Source organism: Lepisosteus oculatus, chromosome 27 (assembly GCF_040954835.1).
Source record: "Lepisosteus oculatus isolate fLepOcu1 chromosome 27, fLepOcu1.hap2, whole genome shotgun sequence".
NCBI lineage: Eukaryota > Metazoa > Chordata > Actinopteri > Semionotiformes > Lepisosteidae > Lepisosteus > Lepisosteus oculatus.
This window is the reverse complement of record NC_090722.1, coordinates 6015825-6037995: the sequence shown is the minus strand read 5'-3', so window position 1 is coordinate 6037995 and position 22171 is coordinate 6015825. Positions and strand designations below refer to the sequence as shown.

At 53.0% G+C, this 22171-nt stretch overlaps 2 protein-coding genes and 2 long non-coding RNA genes across 10 annotated transcripts in view; 2 read left to right on the top strand and 2 right to left on the bottom strand.

Annotated features, from left to right (window-relative positions):
• The first annotated feature begins 353 nt into the window (after positions 1–353).
• On the top strand, positions 354–6585 carry LOC138225262 (uncharacterized). The gene is made up of 3 exons (XR_011183802.1): positions 354–1304; positions 2022–2100; positions 6451–6585. It is a non-coding gene; the product is annotated as an uncharacterized lncRNA (long non-coding RNA).
• LOC107075396 (tropomyosin-2-like) lies at positions 5782–10374 on the bottom strand. Its single transcript, XM_069184821.1, has 5 exons — positions 9803–10374; positions 9259–9313; positions 8229–8343; positions 6972–7061; positions 5782–5941 (listed from the first exon to the last, which is right to left on the bottom strand). Exons 1-4 carry the CDS (start codon positions 10097–10099, stop codon positions 6989–6991), a joined length of 540 nt encoding a protein of 179 aa, XP_069040922.1. The 5' UTR covers positions 10100–10374; the 3' UTR covers positions 5782–5941; positions 6972–6988.
• Positions 10375–14413: 4039 nt separating this feature from the next.
• On the bottom strand, positions 14414–22140 carry LOC138225261 (uncharacterized). Of its 2 annotated transcripts, none has more exons than XR_011183801.1 (3): positions 22060–22140; positions 20608–20822; positions 14414–15056 (listed from the first exon to the last, which is right to left on the bottom strand). It is a non-coding gene; the product is annotated as an uncharacterized lncRNA (long non-coding RNA). The 2 variants fall into 2 exon arrangements; XR_011183800.1 differs by lacking the exon at positions 14414–15056 and adding an exon at positions 17049–18096.
• The window catches only part of LOC102685363 (tropomyosin alpha-3 chain), a 30119-nt gene continuing 25337 nt past the window's right edge, over positions 17390–22171 (top strand). For all 6 annotated transcript variants that reach the window (XM_069184812.1, XM_069184814.1, XM_069184808.1 and 3 more), the window contains exons 1-2: positions 17390–17503; positions 18270–18395. In XM_069184812.1, coding sequence (XP_069040913.1) covers positions 17390–17503; positions 18270–18395 — 240 coding nt within the window. The remainder of the gene's footprint in view (positions 17504–18269; positions 18396–22171) is intronic.

Sequence of the window (22171 nt, the reverse complement as noted above, 5' to 3'; positions counted from 1 at the left end):
GGCTGATAATACGTTTACAGATACTGTAGACGCCAGGGGCAGGGAGAGGGTCTGTCGGTACTAAAATGCCACCTAGATGTGCCCTGATTATTACTTTACTGGAGTATTGGTTTTCAGAAAACCTTTCAAACTGGCATTGGTAACTCCTGATGAGTGTTGGAATAACCTCATAGAAACACTGCCCTCTCACTCTGGAGCTACAGTAACCAAGTCTGGATCAGAACCGGCCATCTCTGGACTGAAGGGTTACGATTTTACCCCAGCCCAGACTGGACCAGCGATCTCTGGGCTGTAGAGTTACAGTGTGACCCAGACTGGACCAGTGATCTCTGGACTGTAGGGTTACAGCCTTGGAGCCAAGAAGACAGATGGGAGGGCACCTAGCCAGCCAATGGGAGCCAACCCTGGCAAACATTGGCTTTGGGGAGGTGGGAGATCCAGTGAGCATGAAAATGCTTTTCATCTTGAAGTGGGAGATGGAAAAAAAATAACACATCCAAACCGATAAAGAGTTCAAAGAAAAAACCACATCAATGCTGTTGGACATTTGAAGACTTTTATTTCATCTTCTGGTCTACCATCATCAGTTGCATTTTTGGTATCAGCATTTTTATAACCTGTGACAATTCATTTTTTGTTCTACACGTTTTGAATAACGGTATTATAATCTGACATTCCATGTAAATTTCCACCTCTGTTACACTTTGTGTCGCGATTGTCACCCTTCCTCTAGGGGGCGCTCCGACCCGTTCGTATTTTAGTTGATCACGTGCACCGGCCCCCTGTTTTGTGTCAAGCCGGGCGCTCCTGCCATTCCTGGCTCGGCCCTGGGGGATGGAGGCCCCACGGCTGGCCTGTTCCCCGGGCTCGTGGGTGGCCCGAGGGCAGGCCTTGCTCCCCAGCGTCCTGGCCGTCTGAGTCCGGGGCTCGGAGCGCCTGGCCTCCTTCCTCCGTTTGAACTCACTCCTGTTCCGGATCCCGGTCCAGTTGTTAACCCTGTCTGTCTCGGATGGATCCCCTGGTTCCTGGACTCTGGACTGCGCCCCGGTTTCCCCCTTTTGGGCTGTCTGGATTGTTTGCCTGCGCCAGGCCCCCACCCCACCCCCGAGCACCGGATCACCGCCGCCAGGTCCCCCAGGCACCGGATCACTGCTGCCACACCCCACAGGCACCGGAGCACCGCCAAGCCCCCCTGTCTGTCAACCCTTCCCGATCCTGCTGTACCTTCCCGGATGTCCTTCTCCACTTACTTCCGGACTATACCATCTGCAGAGGGTCCTGAGCTACGCTTCCCGCTACACTTTGTAAGTGCTGGATCTCTAGAAGCCACATAAAAGTTTTCCAGTGAGCCATTTATGCCTGTGTATTCTCTTAGCTGGCCACAGGGTGGTGCTGTTGGGCAGCAAGCCAAGAGTTCTGGTGGAGCTCATTTTATTGTGCAACACCTCTTAAGGATTGTGACCCGGCCCAGACTGGACCAGTGATCTCTGGGCTGTAGGGTTACAGTGTGACCCAGACTGGACCAGTGATCTCTGGACTGTAGGGTTACAGTGTGACCCAGACTGAACCAGTGATCTCTGGACTGTAGGGTTACAGTGTGACCCAGCCCAGACTGGACCAGTGATCTCTGGACTGTAGGGTGACAGTGTGACCCAGACTGGACCAGTGATCTCTGGACTGTAGGGTTACAGTGTGACCCAGCCCAGACTGGACCAGTGATCTCCAGACTGTAAGGTTACAGTATTATGAATAATTAAGGAAAAAAGTTATTTTTTAAGACTGAAGTTGCTTATTATTTAAACTAAGTCCATATCAATGCTGCTGTATAAAGAGAGAAATAGAGAATGTGATACCCATTGGTTCTGGGTTCCAGGCCACAGGTCAGAGGTCGCAGGTCACGGCATTGTAGAGTGTGCCAGAGATCTATAGGAATATGTCTGATATTTAGTTGTTTTTTATAGTGATGAGGCAACCGAATATCAAACATATCAAACAGTTCTCGGCTTTCTGTGGACTCCCAGGTCACTGAGGAGGAAGCAGACAGCCGGGGAGAGCGAGCAGGATAGACCCGCGAGTCCTGGGAGCTGAGGAGAGAGAAAGGTGAGGAGAGACTTTCAGCAGGAACGCTCCCAGTGGCTCACACACCGGCCCTGCCCTGTGCCTCTCATTCTGCTTTCTCGAGTCATGGAGTGAATCTCCTCTCTCGCCATGTCAGCAGAGCAGGGTCAGCGTCTCGGCACTTGAAGAGCTTTCTATCGCAGGCAGTTTGCCTTGGTCCTCCCAGCACCTGTTTCTCAGGAGCTACCCTGAAGGGGCTGATGTTTAGATTTTGTCCTCATATTGATAGTATCTGCACACACAGACGCACAAACAGACAGGCAGGCACATTCACACACAGGTCCAGTACATAACAATAATACAGCAAGTGCACAGTACAATAATAATATCCTCACACTTATATAGCGCACACATACACAGGTGCACGCACACACACAGGTAGGTACACACACAGGTGCATACACAGGCAGGCACACACACACAAGTGCACACACTGCTGTAGACACACAGGCATGTATGCACACACACACTCTGACAAACACAGATGCAGACATCCCCCCTGTGTTCAAGACTGGGTACACCCCTGACCAGGGCAGACCCCCTCACTCTCACACACACTCACGGTCTGGTCCGCTGCTGTCCGGAGCGAAGCCTCCAGCTGGGCTCCTCTTCCTGCAGTCTTCAGCCCAGCCGTGCCAGCAGGCTCCTCCCACACAGTGCTGTGCCCTGTTTGTGCAGGGGGTGACACTGTGTGCAGGCCACGTTATTTTACCATTTTCTCTGTGCCTCTGGCTGAATATGTAGATTCAGACATTTGTTAAGACTACGAAAGCCAGGAGAATCTTTTTACACTGGTGCAATAATAAAGGTTTTCAAGAAACAGGCCTGATATCAGTATGGTCCGTGTACGAGGTACAACCTGGCTCTGTGTGCACTACTGTCAGTGTGTGCTGTGCTGTCTGTGTGCTCTGCTGTCAGTGTCTGCTGTACTGTCTGTGTGCACTACTGTCAGTGTGTACTCTACTGTCTGTGTGCACTGCTGTCAGTGTGTGCTATACTGTCTGTATGCACTACTGTCAGTGTGTACTCTACTGTCTGTGTGCACTGCTGTCAGTGTGTGCTATACTGTCTGTATGCACTACTGTCAGTGTGTACTCTACTGTCTGTGTGCACTACTGTCAATGTGTACTTTACTGCCTTTGTGCACTACTGTTAGTGTGTGGTGTACTGGATGTGTGCACTACTGTCAATGTGTACAGTATGTCTGTGTGTGTGCACTACTGCCAGTGTGTGCTGTACTGCCTATGTCAGTGTGTACTGTCAGTGCATGCATTCCTGTCTGTGTGTGCACTACTCGGTATTGTAGTGTCAGCGTGTGCAGAGCTATGTGTATGCAGAGTGAGTGCTGCCCAGTTCATGCTCTCTGTGTTTATATACACCCAGCCAAGTCAGGGTCACCTCAATGTCCTGATCCACAGCACATGGACGCTCCCGCTAATTAACTCCCTATTGATCAGCCAGCACCCCCGGCTGCCATTTACACAGCGTTTGCTGGATCAATAAGGTTGATTTTCACTGAAACGTGAATTTAGATGAATGCAGATAGACCATGAGTATTCACATGTTTGTGTACAATGTTGAGGTCATATCCCAAATATTCTGTCTGGTGCATTTTTTAACCTCTACATCTGTGCCCACAGTTTTCCTGTGTTGCATCTCAACCCCTCTGTACTACATCACAGTGCCTCTGTGCTGGGTCACGCTATTGCTGAGTGTCTGTACAGTTACTCTCCAGCTCCGATGATGATGAAGGAGTGTTCATGTGAAGATACAGAGGAGCTGGACTGAGTGTCTGTACAGTGACTCTCCAGCTCTGATGATGATGAAGGAGTGTTCATGTGAAGATACAGAGGAGCTGGACTGAGTGTCTGTACAGTGACTCTCCAGCTCTGATGATGATGAAGGAGTGTTCATGTGAAGATACAGAGGAGCTGGACTGAGTGTCTGTACAGTGACTCTCCAGCTCTGATGATGATGGAGGAGTGTTCATGTGAAGATACAGAGGAGCTGGACTGAGTGTCTGTACAGTGACTCTCCAGCTCTGATGATGATGAAGGAGTGTTTGTTTGAAGATACACATACTCTTCCCTGACCTCCTCTAAGAGCCGAATAGTATTTTTAAAAACGGAAAGAGAGTGAGATGGAGAGATAGAGGGATCAATGCAGCTTATTGTTTGAGCTGGGAGAGAGAGAGCTGAGGTCCGCTGGCGTGGTACAGCCTGTCACTGATAAGGGCTTGTGCAATCTGTCCTGTCGCCTGGGGTCGGACCTGCGAAGAGTCAGGTGTTGCAGACATGCAAGCGTCATCTCATGCGAACACTCCCCCTGCCTGTCCCCATCACAGCTCTCTGCCTCTCTCCCCCCCGGCGTCCTGCCTGCGTCCCCCTCTGTCCCCCCCCCCCCCCCCACACCCCCACATTAACTGTGACCTTGGCGAGGGACAGATGGTGCAGAGTGGCCGTTAACGAATTGTGTTGCTAATTGAACCCTGAGGAGGGGTGGTAATTATCAGAGGCTCAATGTGAACAAGGCACCCAGTGAGCTGTACTGGGTCAATACTGACAACACTGCAGGTCAGAGGTCAGCATGGATTGGATACCCACACACACAGTTCTAGGCTCTCCCACAGTACTGAGCGCAGGCAACTGTGCCCATCCCTAGACTGTAGGGCTACAGTGTGACCCAGCCCAGACTGGACCAGCGATCTCTGGACTGTAGGGTTACAGTGTGACCCAGACTGGACCAGCGATCTCTGGACTGTAGGGTTACAGTGTGACCCAGCCCATACCGGACCGCCAATCTCTGGACTGTAGGGTAACAGTATGACCCAGCCCAGACTGGACCAGTCCCTGTACTGGTTGAGTCATTTGGTGGCTGCATTTTCAACACACAATGTTTATAAAGTAAAGTGTCCATAATGTCCTCCAAAGACACTTCTCTCTCCCAGACAGCTGGGAGTCACATGCCACTGGCTGAGCCACAGTGACGATGATCGGACCTGATCTGACATTCCAGCCTGTCGATATGGGAACACACAGACCCCACTGACAGAGCCTGAGGCCCCAGTCAGGCAAGGCTAACGAAGCATGACCAGAGAGAGAGGGGCACCCCCCTCCCCATCCCCACCCCAAAACAGTCAGAGCACGTCAGGGGAGAGAGGGATAGAAGGCATTTAAAGAGAGAGAAGAGGAGAGAGATTGAGAGAGAGAAAGAGGAGAGAGATTGAGAGAGAGAAAGAGGAGAGGGATTGAGAGACAGAGGGGAACCAGGCTGGGAGAATGGGAGGGTGACACACCCAGCTCTTCCAAAATGTCTGCAATAAAAATTTGGTGTCGCCCGACTGCAGGTCTGTCAGCAGGCATCCATTTTGAGACCCAGGGGTTCGGCAGACTTGGACAGTGTTCAGTCCCGACGGTCTTACAGGTCTCTCTGTCTCTCCAGCACACTCACATCTAAATGGGAGACTTAACTGATCCAGTTCAACTCGGGAGTACTTCGGTCTGGTTGAGAAGGGACCATTAAGGGCCTCCTGTATCAGTGCTGGCAGAGAGTGAGCCCCCTGGTGGACAGAAGCCATATTCCACAAACACAGAATGTCAGCCCTCTCCTGGTGTTTTGTACTCAAACACATCTTTATTGCTTTACCAAAAAAGCACAGTCATGTGAGTTTAACAGGTTTCCTTTTATTGGTATCTGTGTCGTGTGTGCATATTTCAGATTGTATCTGTGCATACAGTAGGTGTGTATGTGTGTGTGTGTTTTTGAGAGAGGCTGTCTCCCAGTCTATCCTCTTCCTCCTCTTCACAGACTCTCCCTCCAGAACCTGGAAAACAAGCAGACACACCTTCCTGAGTGTCCAAAGATCACAAAACAACAGGATGACTGATACAGCCCTTCAGCCACACCTCTCCGAATACTGCAGCTGCAGATGAATACATACTGTAACCCTACAGTCCAGAGATCGCTGGTCCAGTCTGGGTCACACTGTAACCCTACAGTCCAGAGATCACTGGTCCAGTCTGGGTCACACTGTAACCCTACAGTCCAGAGATCACTGGTCCAGTCTGGGCCGGGTCACACTGTAACCCTACAGTCCAGAGATCACTGGTCCAGTCTGGGCCGGGTCACACTGTAACCCTACAGTCCAGAGATCACTTGTCCAGTCCTGGTCCTGGAGGGGCTAGTCAGTGTGTCTACAGGGCTTTCCAGTCCTTCTCCTGGAGGGACTGGTCAGTGTGTCTGCAGGGCTGTCCAATCTCAGTTCTGGAGGGGCTGGTCAGTGTGTCTGCAGACTGGTTCTATTCAGTTTAACAGCTTCTGTCTGCTTTTCAGGTGCAGCTGCTTTCAGGAGACTGGGAAACCCTGCAGACACAGCGCCCCCTCCCAGGCGGGAGTTGGGACAGCCCTGCTGGTGGATCTGTGATCTCTACTAGAATCAGTACAGTGAGACCCTGCAGGCTCTGATCTGAGTCTCAGAGCAGAAGAGCAGAAACAGCATGAGAACGTAGAGTTTGTGCTGTGTGAGTGGTGAGTTTGTTAGGTTTATTGTGTAAACTGTAAAGCATGTGAGTGATACTGTATATGAGTGATGTGTACCCTGCTTCAGTTTGCAATGTACAGTGTGTGATTAGTGTGAGTGATGTTTCTATTGCTTGCTTTGTAGTATATAATGAGTGAGTAATATATATGAGTCGTTAGAGAGCAGAGCTGATTAGTGTGTAGTGTGTAGATTAGGGTTATGGTTTGTAGTGTGTGAGTTGTGTGCTCAGTGTGTTTAATGTTTAGGTTGATGGCGTACATGGTGAGAGCAGTGTGTATCACATGAGTAGTGCTTATGGGTTGTGTAGCCTCACCTTGGCAGCTCCTGGCTCTACTGTTGCTTGCCTGTTGTCTCCTGCTGGGACTGGTCTGCCTTAGGCAGCTCAGGGAGACCACACAGCTTCCTGTAACACACAGACACAGAGCTCAGGCAGTGTGACACACAGTTACTGCACACAGCTTCCTGTAACACACAGAGACACAGAGCTCAGTCAGTGTGACACACAGTTACTGCACACAGCTTCCTGTAACACACAGACACAGAGCTCAGGCAGTGTGACACACAGTTACTGCACACAGCTTCCTGTAACACACAGAGACACAGAGCTCAGTCAGTGTGACACACAGTTACTGCACACAGCTTCCTGTAACACACAGAGACACAGAGCTCAGTCAGTGTGACACACAGTTACTGCACACAGCTTCCTATAACACACAGAGACACAGAGCTCAGTCAGTGTGACACACAGTTACTGCACACAGCTTCCTATAACACACAGAGACACAGAGCTCAGGCAGTGTGACACACAGTTACTGCACACAGCTTCCTGTAACACACAGACACAGAGCTCAGTCAGTGTGACACACAGTAACTGCACACAGCTTCCTGTAACACACAGAGACACAGAGCTCAGTCAGTGTGACACACAGTAACTGCACACAGCTTCCTGTAACACACAGACACAGAGCTCAGTCAGTGTGACACACAGTTACTGCACACAGCTTCCTATAACACACAGAGACACAGAGCTCAGGCAGTGTGACACACAGTTACTGCACACAGCTTCCTGTAACACACAGACACAGAGCTCAGTCAGTGTGACACACAGTAACTGCACACAGCTTCCTGTAACACACAGAGACACAGAGCTCAGTCAGTGTGACACACAGTAACTGCACACAGCTTCCTGTAACACACAGACACAGAGCTCAGTCAGTGTGACACACAGTAACTGCACACAGCTTCCTGTAACACACAGACACAGAGCTCAGTCAGTGTGACACACAGTAACTGCACACAGCTTCCTGTAACACACAGACACAGAGCTCAGTCAGTGTGACACACAGGGACTCAGTCTAGTCCATCTAACTTTAACTCAGTCTTGTATAGTCTAACTCAGTGGAGAACAGTCTGATTCCATCCAGTAATGTGTAACAAACTCCATTACAGTCTAACTCAGTCCAGCACAGTTTTACTCAGTCTAGTACAGTTTAACACAGTCCAGCACAATACAAATCCGAGCAGTTCAAGCTATCTTAGTCTAAGATAGGCACAATCCTGCTGTCCTTACCTGCCCTCTGCTGATTTTTTATCCACATAGTCACAGACTTTGCTCTTCAGCTCCACCTGCTTTTTGAGGCTGTTGATGTCATTGTTCCAGCCTGCCTTGTCCTCCTCGTGCTGACCTGCAGGGTGGGTACAGGGCAGGGTAAGAGATGACCGGGTGTCTGGTACACTGACCAATTCACTGCCGCACTGACTCAATGGCCAGCACACTGACCAGCAGACTGGCACACTGACTGACTTACTGACCAACCAGCAAAAACTGACCAGCTTACAGACACTGACCAGTGGAATGGCACAGTGACCGACAAACACACTGACTAACTGCTTGATGGACACAGTGACCATCTAAATGGCACCCTGACTGTTGGCCATAGTGACCAACTGACTGGCACACTGCTTGACTGATGGCCATAGTGACCAACTGACTGGCACTCTGCTTGACTGATGGCCATAGTGACCAACTGACTGGCACACTGCTTGACTGATGGCCATAGTGACCAACTGACTGGCACGCTGCCTGACTGATGGCCATAGTGACCATCTGACTGGCACGCTGCCTGACTGTTGGCCATAGTGACCAACTGACTGGCACACTGCTTGACTGATGGCCATAGTGACCAACTGACTGGCACACTGCTTGACTGATGGCCATAGTGACCAACTGACTGGCACACTGCTTGACTGATGGCCATAGTGACCAACTGACTGGCACACTGGCTGACTGATGGCCATAGTGACCATCTGACTGGCACACTGCTTGACTGATGGCCATAGTGACCATCTGACTGGCACACTGCCTGACTGATGGCCATAGTGACCAACTGACTGGCACACTGCCTGACTGATGGCCATAGTGACCAACTGACTGGCACACTGCCTGACTGATGGCCATAGTGACCAACTGACTGGCACACTGCTTGACTGATGGCCATAGTGACCATCTGACTGGCACACTGCTTGACTGCCTCCTTGCTGGTGCGTGCCTGGGTGTGGGCTTTGTGTCTACATGGAGGTACAGAGGAGCAGTCTCTCACTCTTGGCGTCTTGCAGTTCCTTCTCTGAAGACTTCAGCTGCTCGTCTGCGTCTTTCTGGAAGGACAGCAGGGGGACACAGTGAGATGCAGGGACACACCTCATTTACTCTGAGCACCTACAGTCGCCACACTGCAAAATGGTCTTGGCACAAAAGCCACTTCTTTACACAGAGATATCTGCAGCAGCCTGCCCGGCTAACAAGGTAGCACTGGATCTCATTATCACAAAAGCTAGAGGGGCTGAAAGGAGGGATTTACTCTAGAGTCCGACCTCTAAAATGCAGTAAAGCCCAGTGAGATCAGGGTAAAAGCACAGTACAGAGCAGTACAGCCCAGTGAGATCAGGGTATAAAAGCACAGTACAGAGCAGTACAGCCCAGTGAGATCAGGGTAAAAGCACAGTACAGTGCAGTACATCCCAGTGAGATCAGGGTAAAAGCACAGTACAGTGGAGTAAAGCTCAGTGAGATCAGGGTAAAAGCACAGTATAGTGCAGTACAGCCCAGTGAGATCATATCTGTTCCCCCCTCATCTCTGCTCTCACCTGCTCCTGCTGGCAGGTCCCTGTCTGCCTGCGTCTCTCCTCCAGCTCCTTCTCCCAGGTGGACACCTGGCTCTCCAGCTCCTTCAGGCTCCTCTGCATCCTGTTCTTTCTCTCGGTGGCCGTGCTCAGCTCCCGCAGCACCTCCTGGGAGAACTCCTGGCTCATCTGGAGCTCGTCCTGCAGCTGCAGCACCCTGCCGCGGAGCCCGCCGGCCTGCGAGCGCCGGAAATACAGCGTCCCCAGCAGGATGCAGCAGGACAGCGCGCAGGCCATCACAATGCCCACCCCCAGCTTCATCGTGGCCACTTCTGTCACACTGAACCCGCTCTGACTCGGAGAGATCCCCTCGCGTCTCTCTCTCCCCCCCAACCCCCCCCCCGCCTGACTCAGATCCCTCTCTTCCCACTCTCCTCTTCCCTCTCCTGATTCCTTCCCGGGTCTGAGATCCCACAGCTCGACTGAAAAAAACAAGGGAGATGGAGGCAGAAGCTACAGCCGCGCGGGACCCCAATCTTGAGCGTCTCCTCCTGCGCAGGCGGGTGAGGAGCTGGACTGGCAGCGTAGCCTTCTCGTCTCGCAGGATCCTGCTCCTCACCTGAGACAGGGGGGTAGGGGAGGGGGCGTGTAGCTGCTCGCCCTGCCCCGCCCACCACCACTCTCCCGGCCCCTCCCCCTCTTTCTGCTTCCTGGTAGCCGGGAGCAACAGGTTCTACCGGAGCGACGGCCCCTGAAAACAGGACAGCGGCAAACTGGAAAAACCCAGCGTGTTGTATTCCTGAATCAAACCCTGCCCCCTACGCCACTGCCACACCCCCAGGTACCCCTGCCCAGGGTAAGAGCACAGTACAGTGCAGTAAAGCTCAGTGAGATCTGGGTAAAAGAACAGTACAGTGCAGTAAAACCCAGTGAGATCAGGGTAAAACCACAGTACAGAGCAGTACAGCCCAGTGAGATCAGGGTAAGAGCACAGTACAGTGCAGTACAGCCCAGTGCGATCAGGGTAAAAGCACAGTACAGTGCAGTACAGCCCAGTGAGATCAGGGTAAAAGCACACTACAGTGTAGTACAGCCCAGTGCGATCAGGGTAAAAGCACAGTACAGTGCAGTACAGCCCAGTGAGATCAGGGTAAAAGCACAGTACAGTGCAGTACAGCCCAGTGAGATCAGGGTAAAAGCGCAGTACAGTGCAGTAAAGCTCGGTGAGATCTGGGTAAAAGAACAGTACAGTGCAGTAAAACCCAGTGAGATCAGGGTAAAAGCACAGTACAGAGCAGTACAGCCCAGTGAGATCAGGGTAAGAGCACAGTACAGTGCAGTACAGCCCAGTGCAATCAGGGTAAAAGCACAGTACAGTGCAGTACAGCCCAGTGAGATCAGGGTAAAAGCGCAGTACAGTGCAGTAAAGCTCGGTGAGATCTGGGTAAAAGAACAGTACAGTGCAGTAAAACCCAGTGAGATCAGGGTAAAAGCACAGTACAGAGCAGTACAGCCCAGTGAGATCAGGGTAAGAGCACAGTACAGTGCAGTACAGCCCAGTGAGATCAGGGTAAAAGCAGTATAGCAATTCCAGTTCAGTGCAGATACTATACTGTATGCAGGGCACCACTGTGTCTGTTAGTAGTGGTGTGCCTTTGTGGGGCTGGTGGAAAACAAGCACACACACACTGTATTCAAATCAGAGCTGCTCTGTTTACCACGAAAGTTCCTGGTAGCTGCCTAGATAGTCTAATGTTACCCTGGCAACCGAGACACACCTGTCTGAAGTGACACAGTGAGTTTCTGCAAATAACATGAGATAAAGATCAGATAGATCAGATCAGTTTATTAGCCATATACAATTTTGTGCATTAGGAATTGGTCTTTTTCGCAGACCCCAGCTTGCTCTCCACGAAGAGCACAGAATCTCCAGTCACACCCTTCTCTCGCTGGAGTGGTCAGGGCTCTGGACTCAGGAGGGGTCAGGGCTCAGGAGAGGTCAGAGCACTGTAAAACCTGGAGTGGATCAGACTGCTGTGCACTGTGTGTCTGACAGCTCTGTAAAACCTGGAGCGGATCAGGCTGCTGCGCACCAGGCGTCTAATTCAGTTATCGTAAATTGTAAATCTTTTAACAGGTGTTTATTTGTTTCGGCTCAGGTGACTCTGTTTAAACACAGGATAATTAGAGAGCTAACAGACATACAACATTCATTTATTGTCATAGTTTCACATTCTGCTGACTGTGTGGTGAAACTCCCTCTGTGCAAACACTCTGGCATCCAGAGAGTCCTGCCCATCCAGTGCCTCTCCTTCTGACTGCGGGGGGGGGGGGGGGGAGAGACGAGGGGCTGTGACAGACAGGAGAGAGAGAGGGGCAAAAGAGACAGACAGAGCACAGGGAGGAGAAGAAAAGCCAGCAGTACGAGCAGGGGAGTGCAAATGGAAGCAAAACACAAAGCCAGCAAATGAAAAAAGAGCAATGGAGAGAGAGTGAAAGAAGGAAAGAGAGAGAGGATATGGGTGTGGTGCCCAGTGCTCTGGCCCCGCCCCCACTCCGCCCCCTGCCCTGCCCCCTCTCTCCAGGAAGGAGAAGTGAGCTACAGGTGTCTCACCGCAGAACAGGACAGGCACAGAGAGCGGCGGACCCAGGCCGCCGGAGGCTCACCGAGAGACGAAGGAACACCGAGAGCCATCGCCGCAGTGACAGAGAGGGGGGGCCGACCTCTTCTGCGCCCCTGCTGACCCCGCTTGCCGGTCACTCCGCGCGGTCAGCGCCATGAAGGGGCAGGCCCTCTCGCTGGGGCTCGCCACGGTCATGCTGGTCGTGCTGCTGTACAAGCAGTTCGAGCAGGAGATGGACCTGCGGGCGGTGCAGGGCCTGGTGCTGACGCTGGAGGAGAAGATGCAGAGCAAGCAGGACGAGATCGAGCGGACCAGAGCCAGCATCCGGAACGTCCAGGTCGAGGAGGAGGCCATGAAGAAGACCTCGGTGGAGCTGGACGCCAAGAAGGACGACCGGACCGCCAAGCTGGGGAAGGAGAAGGCCAGCTTCGACGCCTGCCAGGCCCAGAAGGTAACGACTCCTGCTTGCAGGCATCCCTGTGCCCTTTACCTTCCCCCTGGCTTTCCTGCACCCGATCCTCGTGTTCCGACGGTTTTCCCGTGCTGCGCGAGGAACACCTCGGAGACGTGTCCTGTGACCCAGGCTCCTTGATGTGACGTGAGGGAACTGGAGGGAGGCACTGCTCAATGTCACGACGGAAGTGCAACACAAGCAGCTCGTTCTGACGCCGTGCTGGCGCTAGTGACAGGGCAGCACTCTCTCTATTCACACTCACACCCGCTGCTCAATCCAGACCGCTCCATCTGTCTGTCTGCATGTGGGCTGGATTTCCTCATGACTGGATTGCAGTTAATGTGTACTTCTTGATCTGGGCCGGTTCAGAGTACGCTGGTCCAGTCTGGGCCGGGTCACACTGTAACCCTACAGCCCAGAGATCACTGGTCCAGTCTGGGTCACACTGTAACCCTACAGTCCAGAGATCACTGGTCCAGTCTGGGCCGGGTCACACTGTAACCCTACAGTCCAGAGATCACTGGTCCAGTCTGGGTCACACTGTAACCCTACAGTCCAGAGATCGCTGGTCCAGTCTGGGTCACACTGTAACTCCACAGCCCAGAGATCACTGGTCCAGTCTGGGTCACACTGTAACCCTACAGTCCAGAGATCACTGGTCCAGTCTGGGTCACACTGTAACCCTACAGTCCAGAGATCACTGGTCCAGTCTGGGCCGGGTCACACTGTAACCCTACAGTCCAGAGATCACTGGTCCAGTCTGGGTCACACTGTAAACCTACAGTCCAGAGATCGCTGGTCCAGTCTGGGTCACACTGTAACTCTACAGCCCAGAATCTCCCACTTCAAGATGAAAAGCATTTTCATGCTCACTGGATCTCCCACCTCCCCAAAGCCAATGTTTGCCAGGGTTGGCTCCCATTGGCTGGCTAGGTGCCCTCCCATCTGTCTTCTTGGCTCCAAGGCGAAACAACATCACCGGCATGTGCTGGGCTGACCTGGCCCAGAGTTCCACTCCTCAGAAGGGACCCCAATCAGTCAAAAGTCCATCATATACAATCATATGGTCATGCCAAGACAGAATCTTCCAAGATTAATTCTCCATTTTACATTAACAATCTCACTGCCAGTCTGGGACAGACAGAGAGCTGTAAAGGAGCCCAAGTCTCACTGTGATCTGTGTCAGTGTTACAGATAGAGACACAGCCCTTATAGAGTCAGGATATTAATCTCACTGCCAGTCTGGGACAGACAGAGAGCTGTAAAGGAGCCCCAGTCTCACTGTGATCTGTGTCTCTGTTACAGGTAGAGACACAGCCCTTATAAAGTCAGGATATTAATCTCACTGCCAGTCTGGGACAGACAGAGAGCTGTAAAGGAGCCCCAGTCTCTCTGTGATCTGTGTCAGTGTTACAGGTAGAGACACAGCCCTTATAAAGTCAGGATATTAATCTCACTGCCAGTCTGGGACAGACAGAGAGCTGTAAAGGAGCCCCAGTCTCTCTGTGATCTGTGTCTCTGTTACAGGTAGAGACACAGCCCTTATAGAGTCAGGATATTAATTTCACTGCCAGTCTGGGACAGACAGAGAGCTGTAAAGGAGCCCCAGTCTCACTGTGATCTGTGTCTCTGTTACAGGTAGAGACACAGCCCTTATAGAGTCAGGATATTAATCTCACTGCCAGTCTGGGACAGACAGAGAGCTTTACAGAAGCCCCAGTCTCACTGTGATCTGTGTCAGTGTTACAGGTAGAGACACAGCCCTTATAGAGTCAGGATATTAATCTCCCTGCCAGTCTGGGACAGACAGAGAGCTGTAAAGGAGCCCCAGTCTCTCTGTGATCTGCGCTGTCACAGACCTACAGGATGTGACCTGTACAAGAACACACCAGGTGTCAGGAACCTGTCTCAGACCGTGGCCCCCTGTGCCCTGAAGGGGTTGGTGGGGTGGAATGAGTTGGGACAGCGGGGGTGCCAGCTATACGCCCCTGGAGGATATGATTGTCCTGGATGACTTTGTCCTGGAATTAGGCTGTGATATGAGGGGCTTGCAGGAGGAATCTGTCTTCTCCACAGCTCAGCCCTTTAACCCTATCCCTGCCAGCACTGTCGCAAATCCCAAATTCCCATTGGCCAGCCTGCTTCCCGGGGGAAGAGAATCTGGACTCCTGTAAGATTTCTGCACTGGAGGGGCTGGAGCCTGTAAAAGGATGACAAGAATCAGATCCAGCTCGTTTAGCTCCGTCTGCGTTTATCAGTGTGTGTCTGTTGTATACGTGTGTGGTCTGTGTGCATCGGTGTGTGTGTCTGTTGTGTCAGTGTGTGGTCTGTTGTGTATCAGTGTGTGTCTGCGTATCAGTGTGTGTCTGCTGTATACGTGTGGGGTCCGTGTGTATCAGTGTGTGTGTCTGTGTGTACCACTGTGTGTTTTTGGGAGTGACAGTGTATGTCTGTGTGTCTGTTTGAGGGTGCCTGTGGGTCTGTTTGTGTGTAATGGGACTGACAATGTGTAACGGTGTGTCTGTATGTGTGTTTGGGAACAAGAGTGTGTGACAGTGTGCGTATGTGCTGTGCTGTCTCTCTCAGCAGTTACACACTTGCCCCCCTCTCTCCTGGGGGAAGGGGGGAGTGACCCCCGATATCACTGCCGCACCCTGGGCCTGACTGGGCCCACCCACTCACCCTTCCTGGGGCTTTTCTCTGGGTGTCTGGACTGAGAGCTCCACTCTCCTGTTCTCCCAGTACAAACCAAGGGAGGGGGGGGCTGCCCAGACTTGGCCTTCACCCTCCAACCCCTTTCAACAGGTGATAAATTACTCTTGCCATGACACGTGTGCCTAGGCATGGCGGGGCAGTTATTTTTACAGCTGAGCTGGGGGGGGCAGTTATTTTTACAGCAGACTGGCCTTGAATCCAGCTGTCACCCTACAGGGCTACTGTCAGGCAGTAAGGTGGGGGATCGAGCGTATGGACCCCCTGGGTCATGGTGGGTCACGGTGGGCATTGTTGGACGGGGGGGTCATTACATTAGACACAGTGAGTGTCCGGGGCCGGAGCAGAGGGAGTCCGGACTGTCAGTTCGGGGCCGGAGCGGAGGGAGTCCGGACCGTCTGTTCTGGGCCGGAGCAGAGGGAGTCCGGACCGTCTGTCTGGGGCCGGAGCAGAGGGAGTCCAGACCGTCTGTCTGGGGCCGGAGCAGAGGGAGTCCGGACCGTCTGTCTGGGGCCGGAGCAGAGGGAGTCCGGACCGTCTGTCTGGGGCCGGAGCAGAGGGAGTCCGGACCGTCTGTTCTGGGCCGGAGCGGAGGGAGTCCGGACCGTCTGTTCTGGGCCGGAGCGGAGGGAGTCCGGACCGTCAGTTCGGGGCAGGAGCAGAGGGAGTCCGGACCGTCAGTTCGGGGCCGGAGCAGAGGGAGTCCGGACCGTCTGTCCGGGGCCGGAGCAGAGGGAGTCCGGACCGTCAGTTCGGGGCCGGAGCAGAGGGAGTCCGGACCGTCTGTCTGGGGCCGGAGCAGAGGGAGTCCGGACCGTCAGTTCGGGGCAGGAGCAGAGGGAGTCCGGACCGTCAGTTCGGGGCCGGAGCAGAGGGAGTCCGGACCGTCTGTTCTGGGCCGGGGCAGAGGGAGTCCGGACCGTCTGTTCTGGGCCGGAGCAGAGGGAGTCCGGACTGGCTGCCCAGCATATCATGTACACATGAGTTTTCAAGCTGTCCACTGAGGGCTGCCCCTCTCAGTGCTGATCCCTCGACCCTCCCTGTATCCCACTGTGCCCCTGGGAATGTGCCCAGAGGTTCTATATTTAAACCACACAATGACTCAAGAGTCCCACAGCTGTTCAGACCCTCTGCAAAACAGACAAGTGTGTAATTTCCTCTCCCATATAATAATCCAGTGTGTGATCTCCTGTCCCAGCCTGAGGAACAGTCTCTCAATAATAATAATACAGTGTGTAATCTCCTGTCCCAGCCTGAGGAACAGACAGTCTCTCAATAATAATAATACAGTGTGTGATCTCCTGTCCCAGCCTGAGGAACAGACAGTCTCTCAATAATAATAATACAGTGTGTGATCTCCTGTCCCAGCCTGAGGAACAGTGAGCCTGTCTCTCAATAATAATAATCCAGTGTGGAATCTCCTGTCCCAACCTGAGGAACAGTGAGCCTGTCACATAAGAATACTACGTCATGCTTCTAATTGAGTGTATAAATGTTTACTAATAGGTACTCCTTTAGCAACACAGTAATTCACCAGTCATGCCAATAAAGCTCTGTGCGTTTGAAATCTGACTGACAGGGAAAGTGTGAGAGAGAGGGAGGAGGGAGAGGAGGGAGAGGAGGAGAGGGAGGGGCAGTGTGAGAGAGGGAGGGATGGACTGAGCTGGGGGTATAAAAATCAGATTACAAGGGGGTCTGTAAGAGTTTGGGCATTTCCTCTCTCTCTTCTCCCCCCTTTCTCTCTCTCCGTCCCGTGGCTCTGCGGAGTGGACAGCTGCCTTCCCTGCTCTCTGTGCCCAGGCTCCTCGCACCCTCGCCAACATGGAGGCCATCAAGAAGAAGATGCAGATGTTGAAGCTGGACAAGGAGAACGCGTTGGACCGCGCGGAGCAGGCTGAGGCCGACAAGAAGGCTGCCGAGGAGAGGAGCAAGCAGGTGGGGAGAGAGGGAGATACACTGGGAGACAGGACACAGACTGGGAGAGAGGGAGACAGACTGGGAGACTGGAGACAGACTGGGAGAGAGGGAGACAGACTGGGAGACTGGAGACAGACTGGGAGAGAGGGAGACAGACTGGGAGAGAGGGAGACAGACTGGGAGAGAGGGAAACAGACTGGGAGACAGGAGACAGACTGGGAGAGAGGGAGACACACTGGGAGAGAGAAGACAGACTGGGGGAGAGAGACTGGAAGAGATGGAGACACACTGGGAGAGAGACTGGGAGAGAGGAGACAGACTGGGAGAGAGGGAGAGAGACTGGGAGAGGGGAGAAAAACTGGGAGAGGGGAGAGAAACTGGGAGAGGGGAGAGAGAAGACAGACTGGGAGAGGGGAGAGAGACTGGGAGAGAGGGAGAGAGACTGGGATAGAGGAGATAGACTGGGAGAGAGGGAGAGAGACTGGGAGAGAGGAGACAGACTGGGAGAGAACGAGACACACTGGGAGAGAGGGAGAGAGACTGGGATAGAGGAGAGAGACTGGGAGAGGGGAGAGAGACTGGGAGAGGGGGAGAGAGACTGGGAGAGAGATCTGGGGAAGTGGCAGAGAGAGGAATATGGGAAGCACAGGGACAATAGAGAAGCATTTCTACTGTTCCGAAAAACAGTGGCTGTGTTATAAAGACTGGGGGTTCCCCTGTCTCTGTGTGTCTCTCCCTGACCCCTGTCTCTCTGTCTCTCCCTGACCCCTGTCCATGTGTCCAGCTGGAGGACGAGCTCCTGGCCATGCAGAAGAAGCTGAAGGGGACAGAGGATGAGCTGGACAAATACTCCGAGGCTCTGAAGGACGCGCAGGAGAAACTGGAGCTGGCAGAGAAGAAGGCAGCAGATGTGAGTCTACTCTAGCACTGCCCAGCACAGCACTGCATTACAGCACTGCTACACAACAGGGCTGATCTATACTGTCACAACTCTGCTACACAATCTATACTGTAACAACACTGCTACACAACAGGGCCGATCTATACTGTCACAACACTGCTACACAATCTATACTGTAACAACACTGCTACACAACAGGGCTGATCTACACTGTCACAACACTGCTACACAACAGGGCTGATCTATACTGTCACAACACTGCTACACAACAGAGCCGATCTATACTGTCACAACTCTGCTATGCAACAGGGCGGCTCTATATAACACTGCCACACAACACACTACACTGCAGTCCAGCCCTGTACTGTGTTGAAACACAGCTACACAGTTCAACAATACTGTGTCAGAGCCCTGCTACACAACACCGAGGCAAATATGCCAGTACTCAAAGAAAGCGGGGCTCCCCTCCCCACCGGCCCAGAGCAGCTGTCCCAGACCCTTCCTGCCCCCCTCCTCCGGGGGCCCGTGTCCTTCACGGGACAGGACCGGCCCGCATTCCACAATTCCCAGCTGCCATGCGCCAGATTTCCCAGGTTCTTCCCAGAACCGTCCCCCGGCTGTCTCCTGTCCCTGCAGATATTCCTAAAATAGCACAGTGACTGTCCCCGTCAGACACGTCCCGGGATAAAAATACGAGATGTGCTGTTAAAATTCGGCCCGGCGTCTTGCAGGGGGGTGGCTGTTGTGGACTCGCACACAGGAGAGCACAGAGCACTGAGCACCACTTCGGGTCCTGCAGAGCATCAGTCAGTGTGTCAGTCAGAGCATCAGTCAGCCAGTCAGTGTGTCAGTCAGTCAAAGTGTCAGTCAGTCAGTGTGTCAGTCAGTCAGAGTGTCAGTCAGTCAGAGTATCAGTCAGTGTGACAGTCAGTCAGAGTGTCAGTCAGAGCATCAGTTAGCCAGTCAGTGTGTCAGTCAGTCAGAGTGTCAGTCAGTCAGAGTATCAGTCAGTCAGAGCATCAGTCAGCCAGTCAGTGTGTCAGTCAGAGTATCAGTGAGCCAGTCAGTGTGTCAATCAGTGTGTCAGTCAGTGTGTCAGTCAGAGTATCAGTGAGCCAGTCAGTGTGTCAATCAGTGTGTCAGTCAGAGTATCAGTGAGCCAGTCAGTGTGTCAATCAGTGTGTCAGTCAGTCAGAGTGTCAGTCAGTGTGTCAGTCAGTCAGAGTGTCAGTCAGTGTGTCAGTCAGAGTATCAGTCAGTCAGTCAGAGTGTCAGTCAGAGCATCAGTCAGCCAGTCAGTGTGTCAGTCAGTCAGAGTGTCAGTCAGTGTGACAGTCAGAGTATTAGTGAGCCAGTCAGTGTGTCAATCAGTGTGTCAGTCAGTCAGAGCATCAGTCAGCCAGTCAGTGTGTCAGTCAGAGTATCAGTGAGCCAGTCAGTGTGTCAATCAGTGTGTCAGTCAATCAGTGTCAGCCAGTCAGTGTGTCAGTCAGTGTCAGTCAATCAGTGCGTCAGTCCGTGTGTCAGCCTCTCAGCCTTCCTGTCTATCAGCCAGTGTCAGTGTCTGTGAGTTGCTCAGCTGGTCGGGCTGTGTGTGCACTGTACTGTAGGAGACTGGAGCAGAACCTGGTGCTCAGTCTGGCTAGTGAGAGCTCGTAACTACTTTAAACCACGGCGATTGTACGGCGATGTAGCGACATCTGTTGGTCGGAAAGGAGTAACGTCTGACAAAATCACAGCCAACAAAAAAAGATCGTGTTCCCCCTGGTATTCCACAGCGGTATTGCAGCCATTGAATTCAATTCAATTCACGTGTAACATCAGTCGTGGCATTCCTGCCTCGCAGCGCTGGGGCTATGGGTTCAGTTCCTGACCCGGGGTGCTGTCTGCGTGGAGTCTGCACGTTCCCCCTGTGTTTACGTGGGTTTCCTCCCACAGTGCAAAGACGCGCTGGTAGGTTAAATGGCCTGTAGGAAAATTAGCCCGGGTGAGAGAACGTGTGTGTGTCTGTGTGTGCCCTGCGATGGACTGGCATCGCGCCCAGGGTGTACCCTGCCTTGCACCCGTATCGGCTGAAGCAGGTAGAAAATGGCAGGGTGTGTATAAACGGGAGCAGTGTAGTAGGACGTGCAGACCACTGAAGGGGACTGAGAAGAATCAGATGCTAAACCTGTTCGCTCCTCTAATCCCTCCCCCCCCCCCCGCCCTGCCAGTCTCTCACCTCTCGCCCCCGAACACATTTAGAAAGGCCACCTGTCCAGCCGGCGGTCCTGTGCCATCGCAGGCCGCGCCATGCCTGGGTGCCAAGATGCCAAGGGCTTTACGGAGAGCTGGGAATGGAACATTCCAGAGGGAGGGAATTTAACAGCCAGAGGGCTGACGTATCCCTTCTTCCCTTCAATGGGACTGGGGCGCCACTCTGTGCTGGGCGTCCTGCTGACAGGAGGACAGAGGGAAGAGGAGACACTCAGTCCACCATCATCATCAGAGCTGGAGAGTCACTGTACAGACACTCAGTCCAGCTCCTCTGTATCTTCACATGAACACTCCTTCACCATCATCAGAGCTGGAGAGTAACTGTACAGACACTCAGTCCAGCTCCTCTGTATCTTCACATGAACACTCCTTCATCATCATCAGAGCTGGAGAGTCACTGTACAGACACTCAGTCCAGCTCCTCTGTATCTTCACATGAACACTCCTTCATCATCATCAGAGCTGGAGAGTCACTGTACAGACACTCAGTCCAGCTCCTCTGTATCTTCACATGAACACTCCTTCATCATCATCAGAGCTGGAGAGTCACTGTACAGACCCTCAGTCCACAATCCACATGAACACTCCTTCATCGTGTGTATGGACAAGACCTCCCCTTTCTTTTTGGAATGATAGCGTGTGTATCACTCAGTCTGTCCCATTGCGCAAGAGCCCTGCTGTGTGTTGGTGGTGGTGGGGGTGTTAGCAGAGGCGCCCGGGGGCTGTTCTGTGAGCTGCAGAGGCACAGGAGGATCTCACGTCTTCACTGACGGGACGGGACACGTCCTGCCGAGAACCCCCCCCCCCCCTCCCCTTCGTGCCGTCGGGGGGGGCGGAGGGGTTTCTCAACCGCTTCAAGTACACGGAGGTGCGGCGCTGTGCACCCGCTCCGCCTGTACCGCAGCATCGCCCCGGGAGCCCACCGCTAACTCCAGACGCACCGGAGACAGACCTGCGACTGCAGTACTAATTAAAACAGTATAAACACCGACTGTGCGGTGGCTCCAGCGGTTCGTATCCCGCGGCCGGCAGAGGAATCCTGCTCTGTTGGGCCCCTGAGCAAGGCCCTTCACCCCAGCTGCTCCAGGGGCGCTGTACAATGGCTGACCCTGCGCTCTGACCCCCAGCATCTCTCCCTGTCTGTGTGTCTCATGGAGAGCAAGCTGGGGTCTGCGAAAAGACACATTCCTAATGCAAGAAATTGGATATGGCCCATAAAGTGATCTTCAGCTATTTGGATTCGCGGATGTGGATGTTTCTGTGTAACTCTTACACTCCGAATTCACTTCTTTTTTATTTGATTTTGACCCACTATCTAACGTATTATGAAAACATGTTTTGGGGGAAAAAAAGTCTGGATTTCTAACTGCACAAAAGAAGGGAAAAAAGTCGGTCGAATATCGGTTTTTGCCGTTACCTGCGCGTTCCGGTGTGCAGTAGGGTGAACGCTCCCACCTGTCCTGGTGACGTAACCAGCGTCTGCCCAGCCCAAGCCGCGGGCGGCGGGAGGAAGTACGTCATCTTCCGGT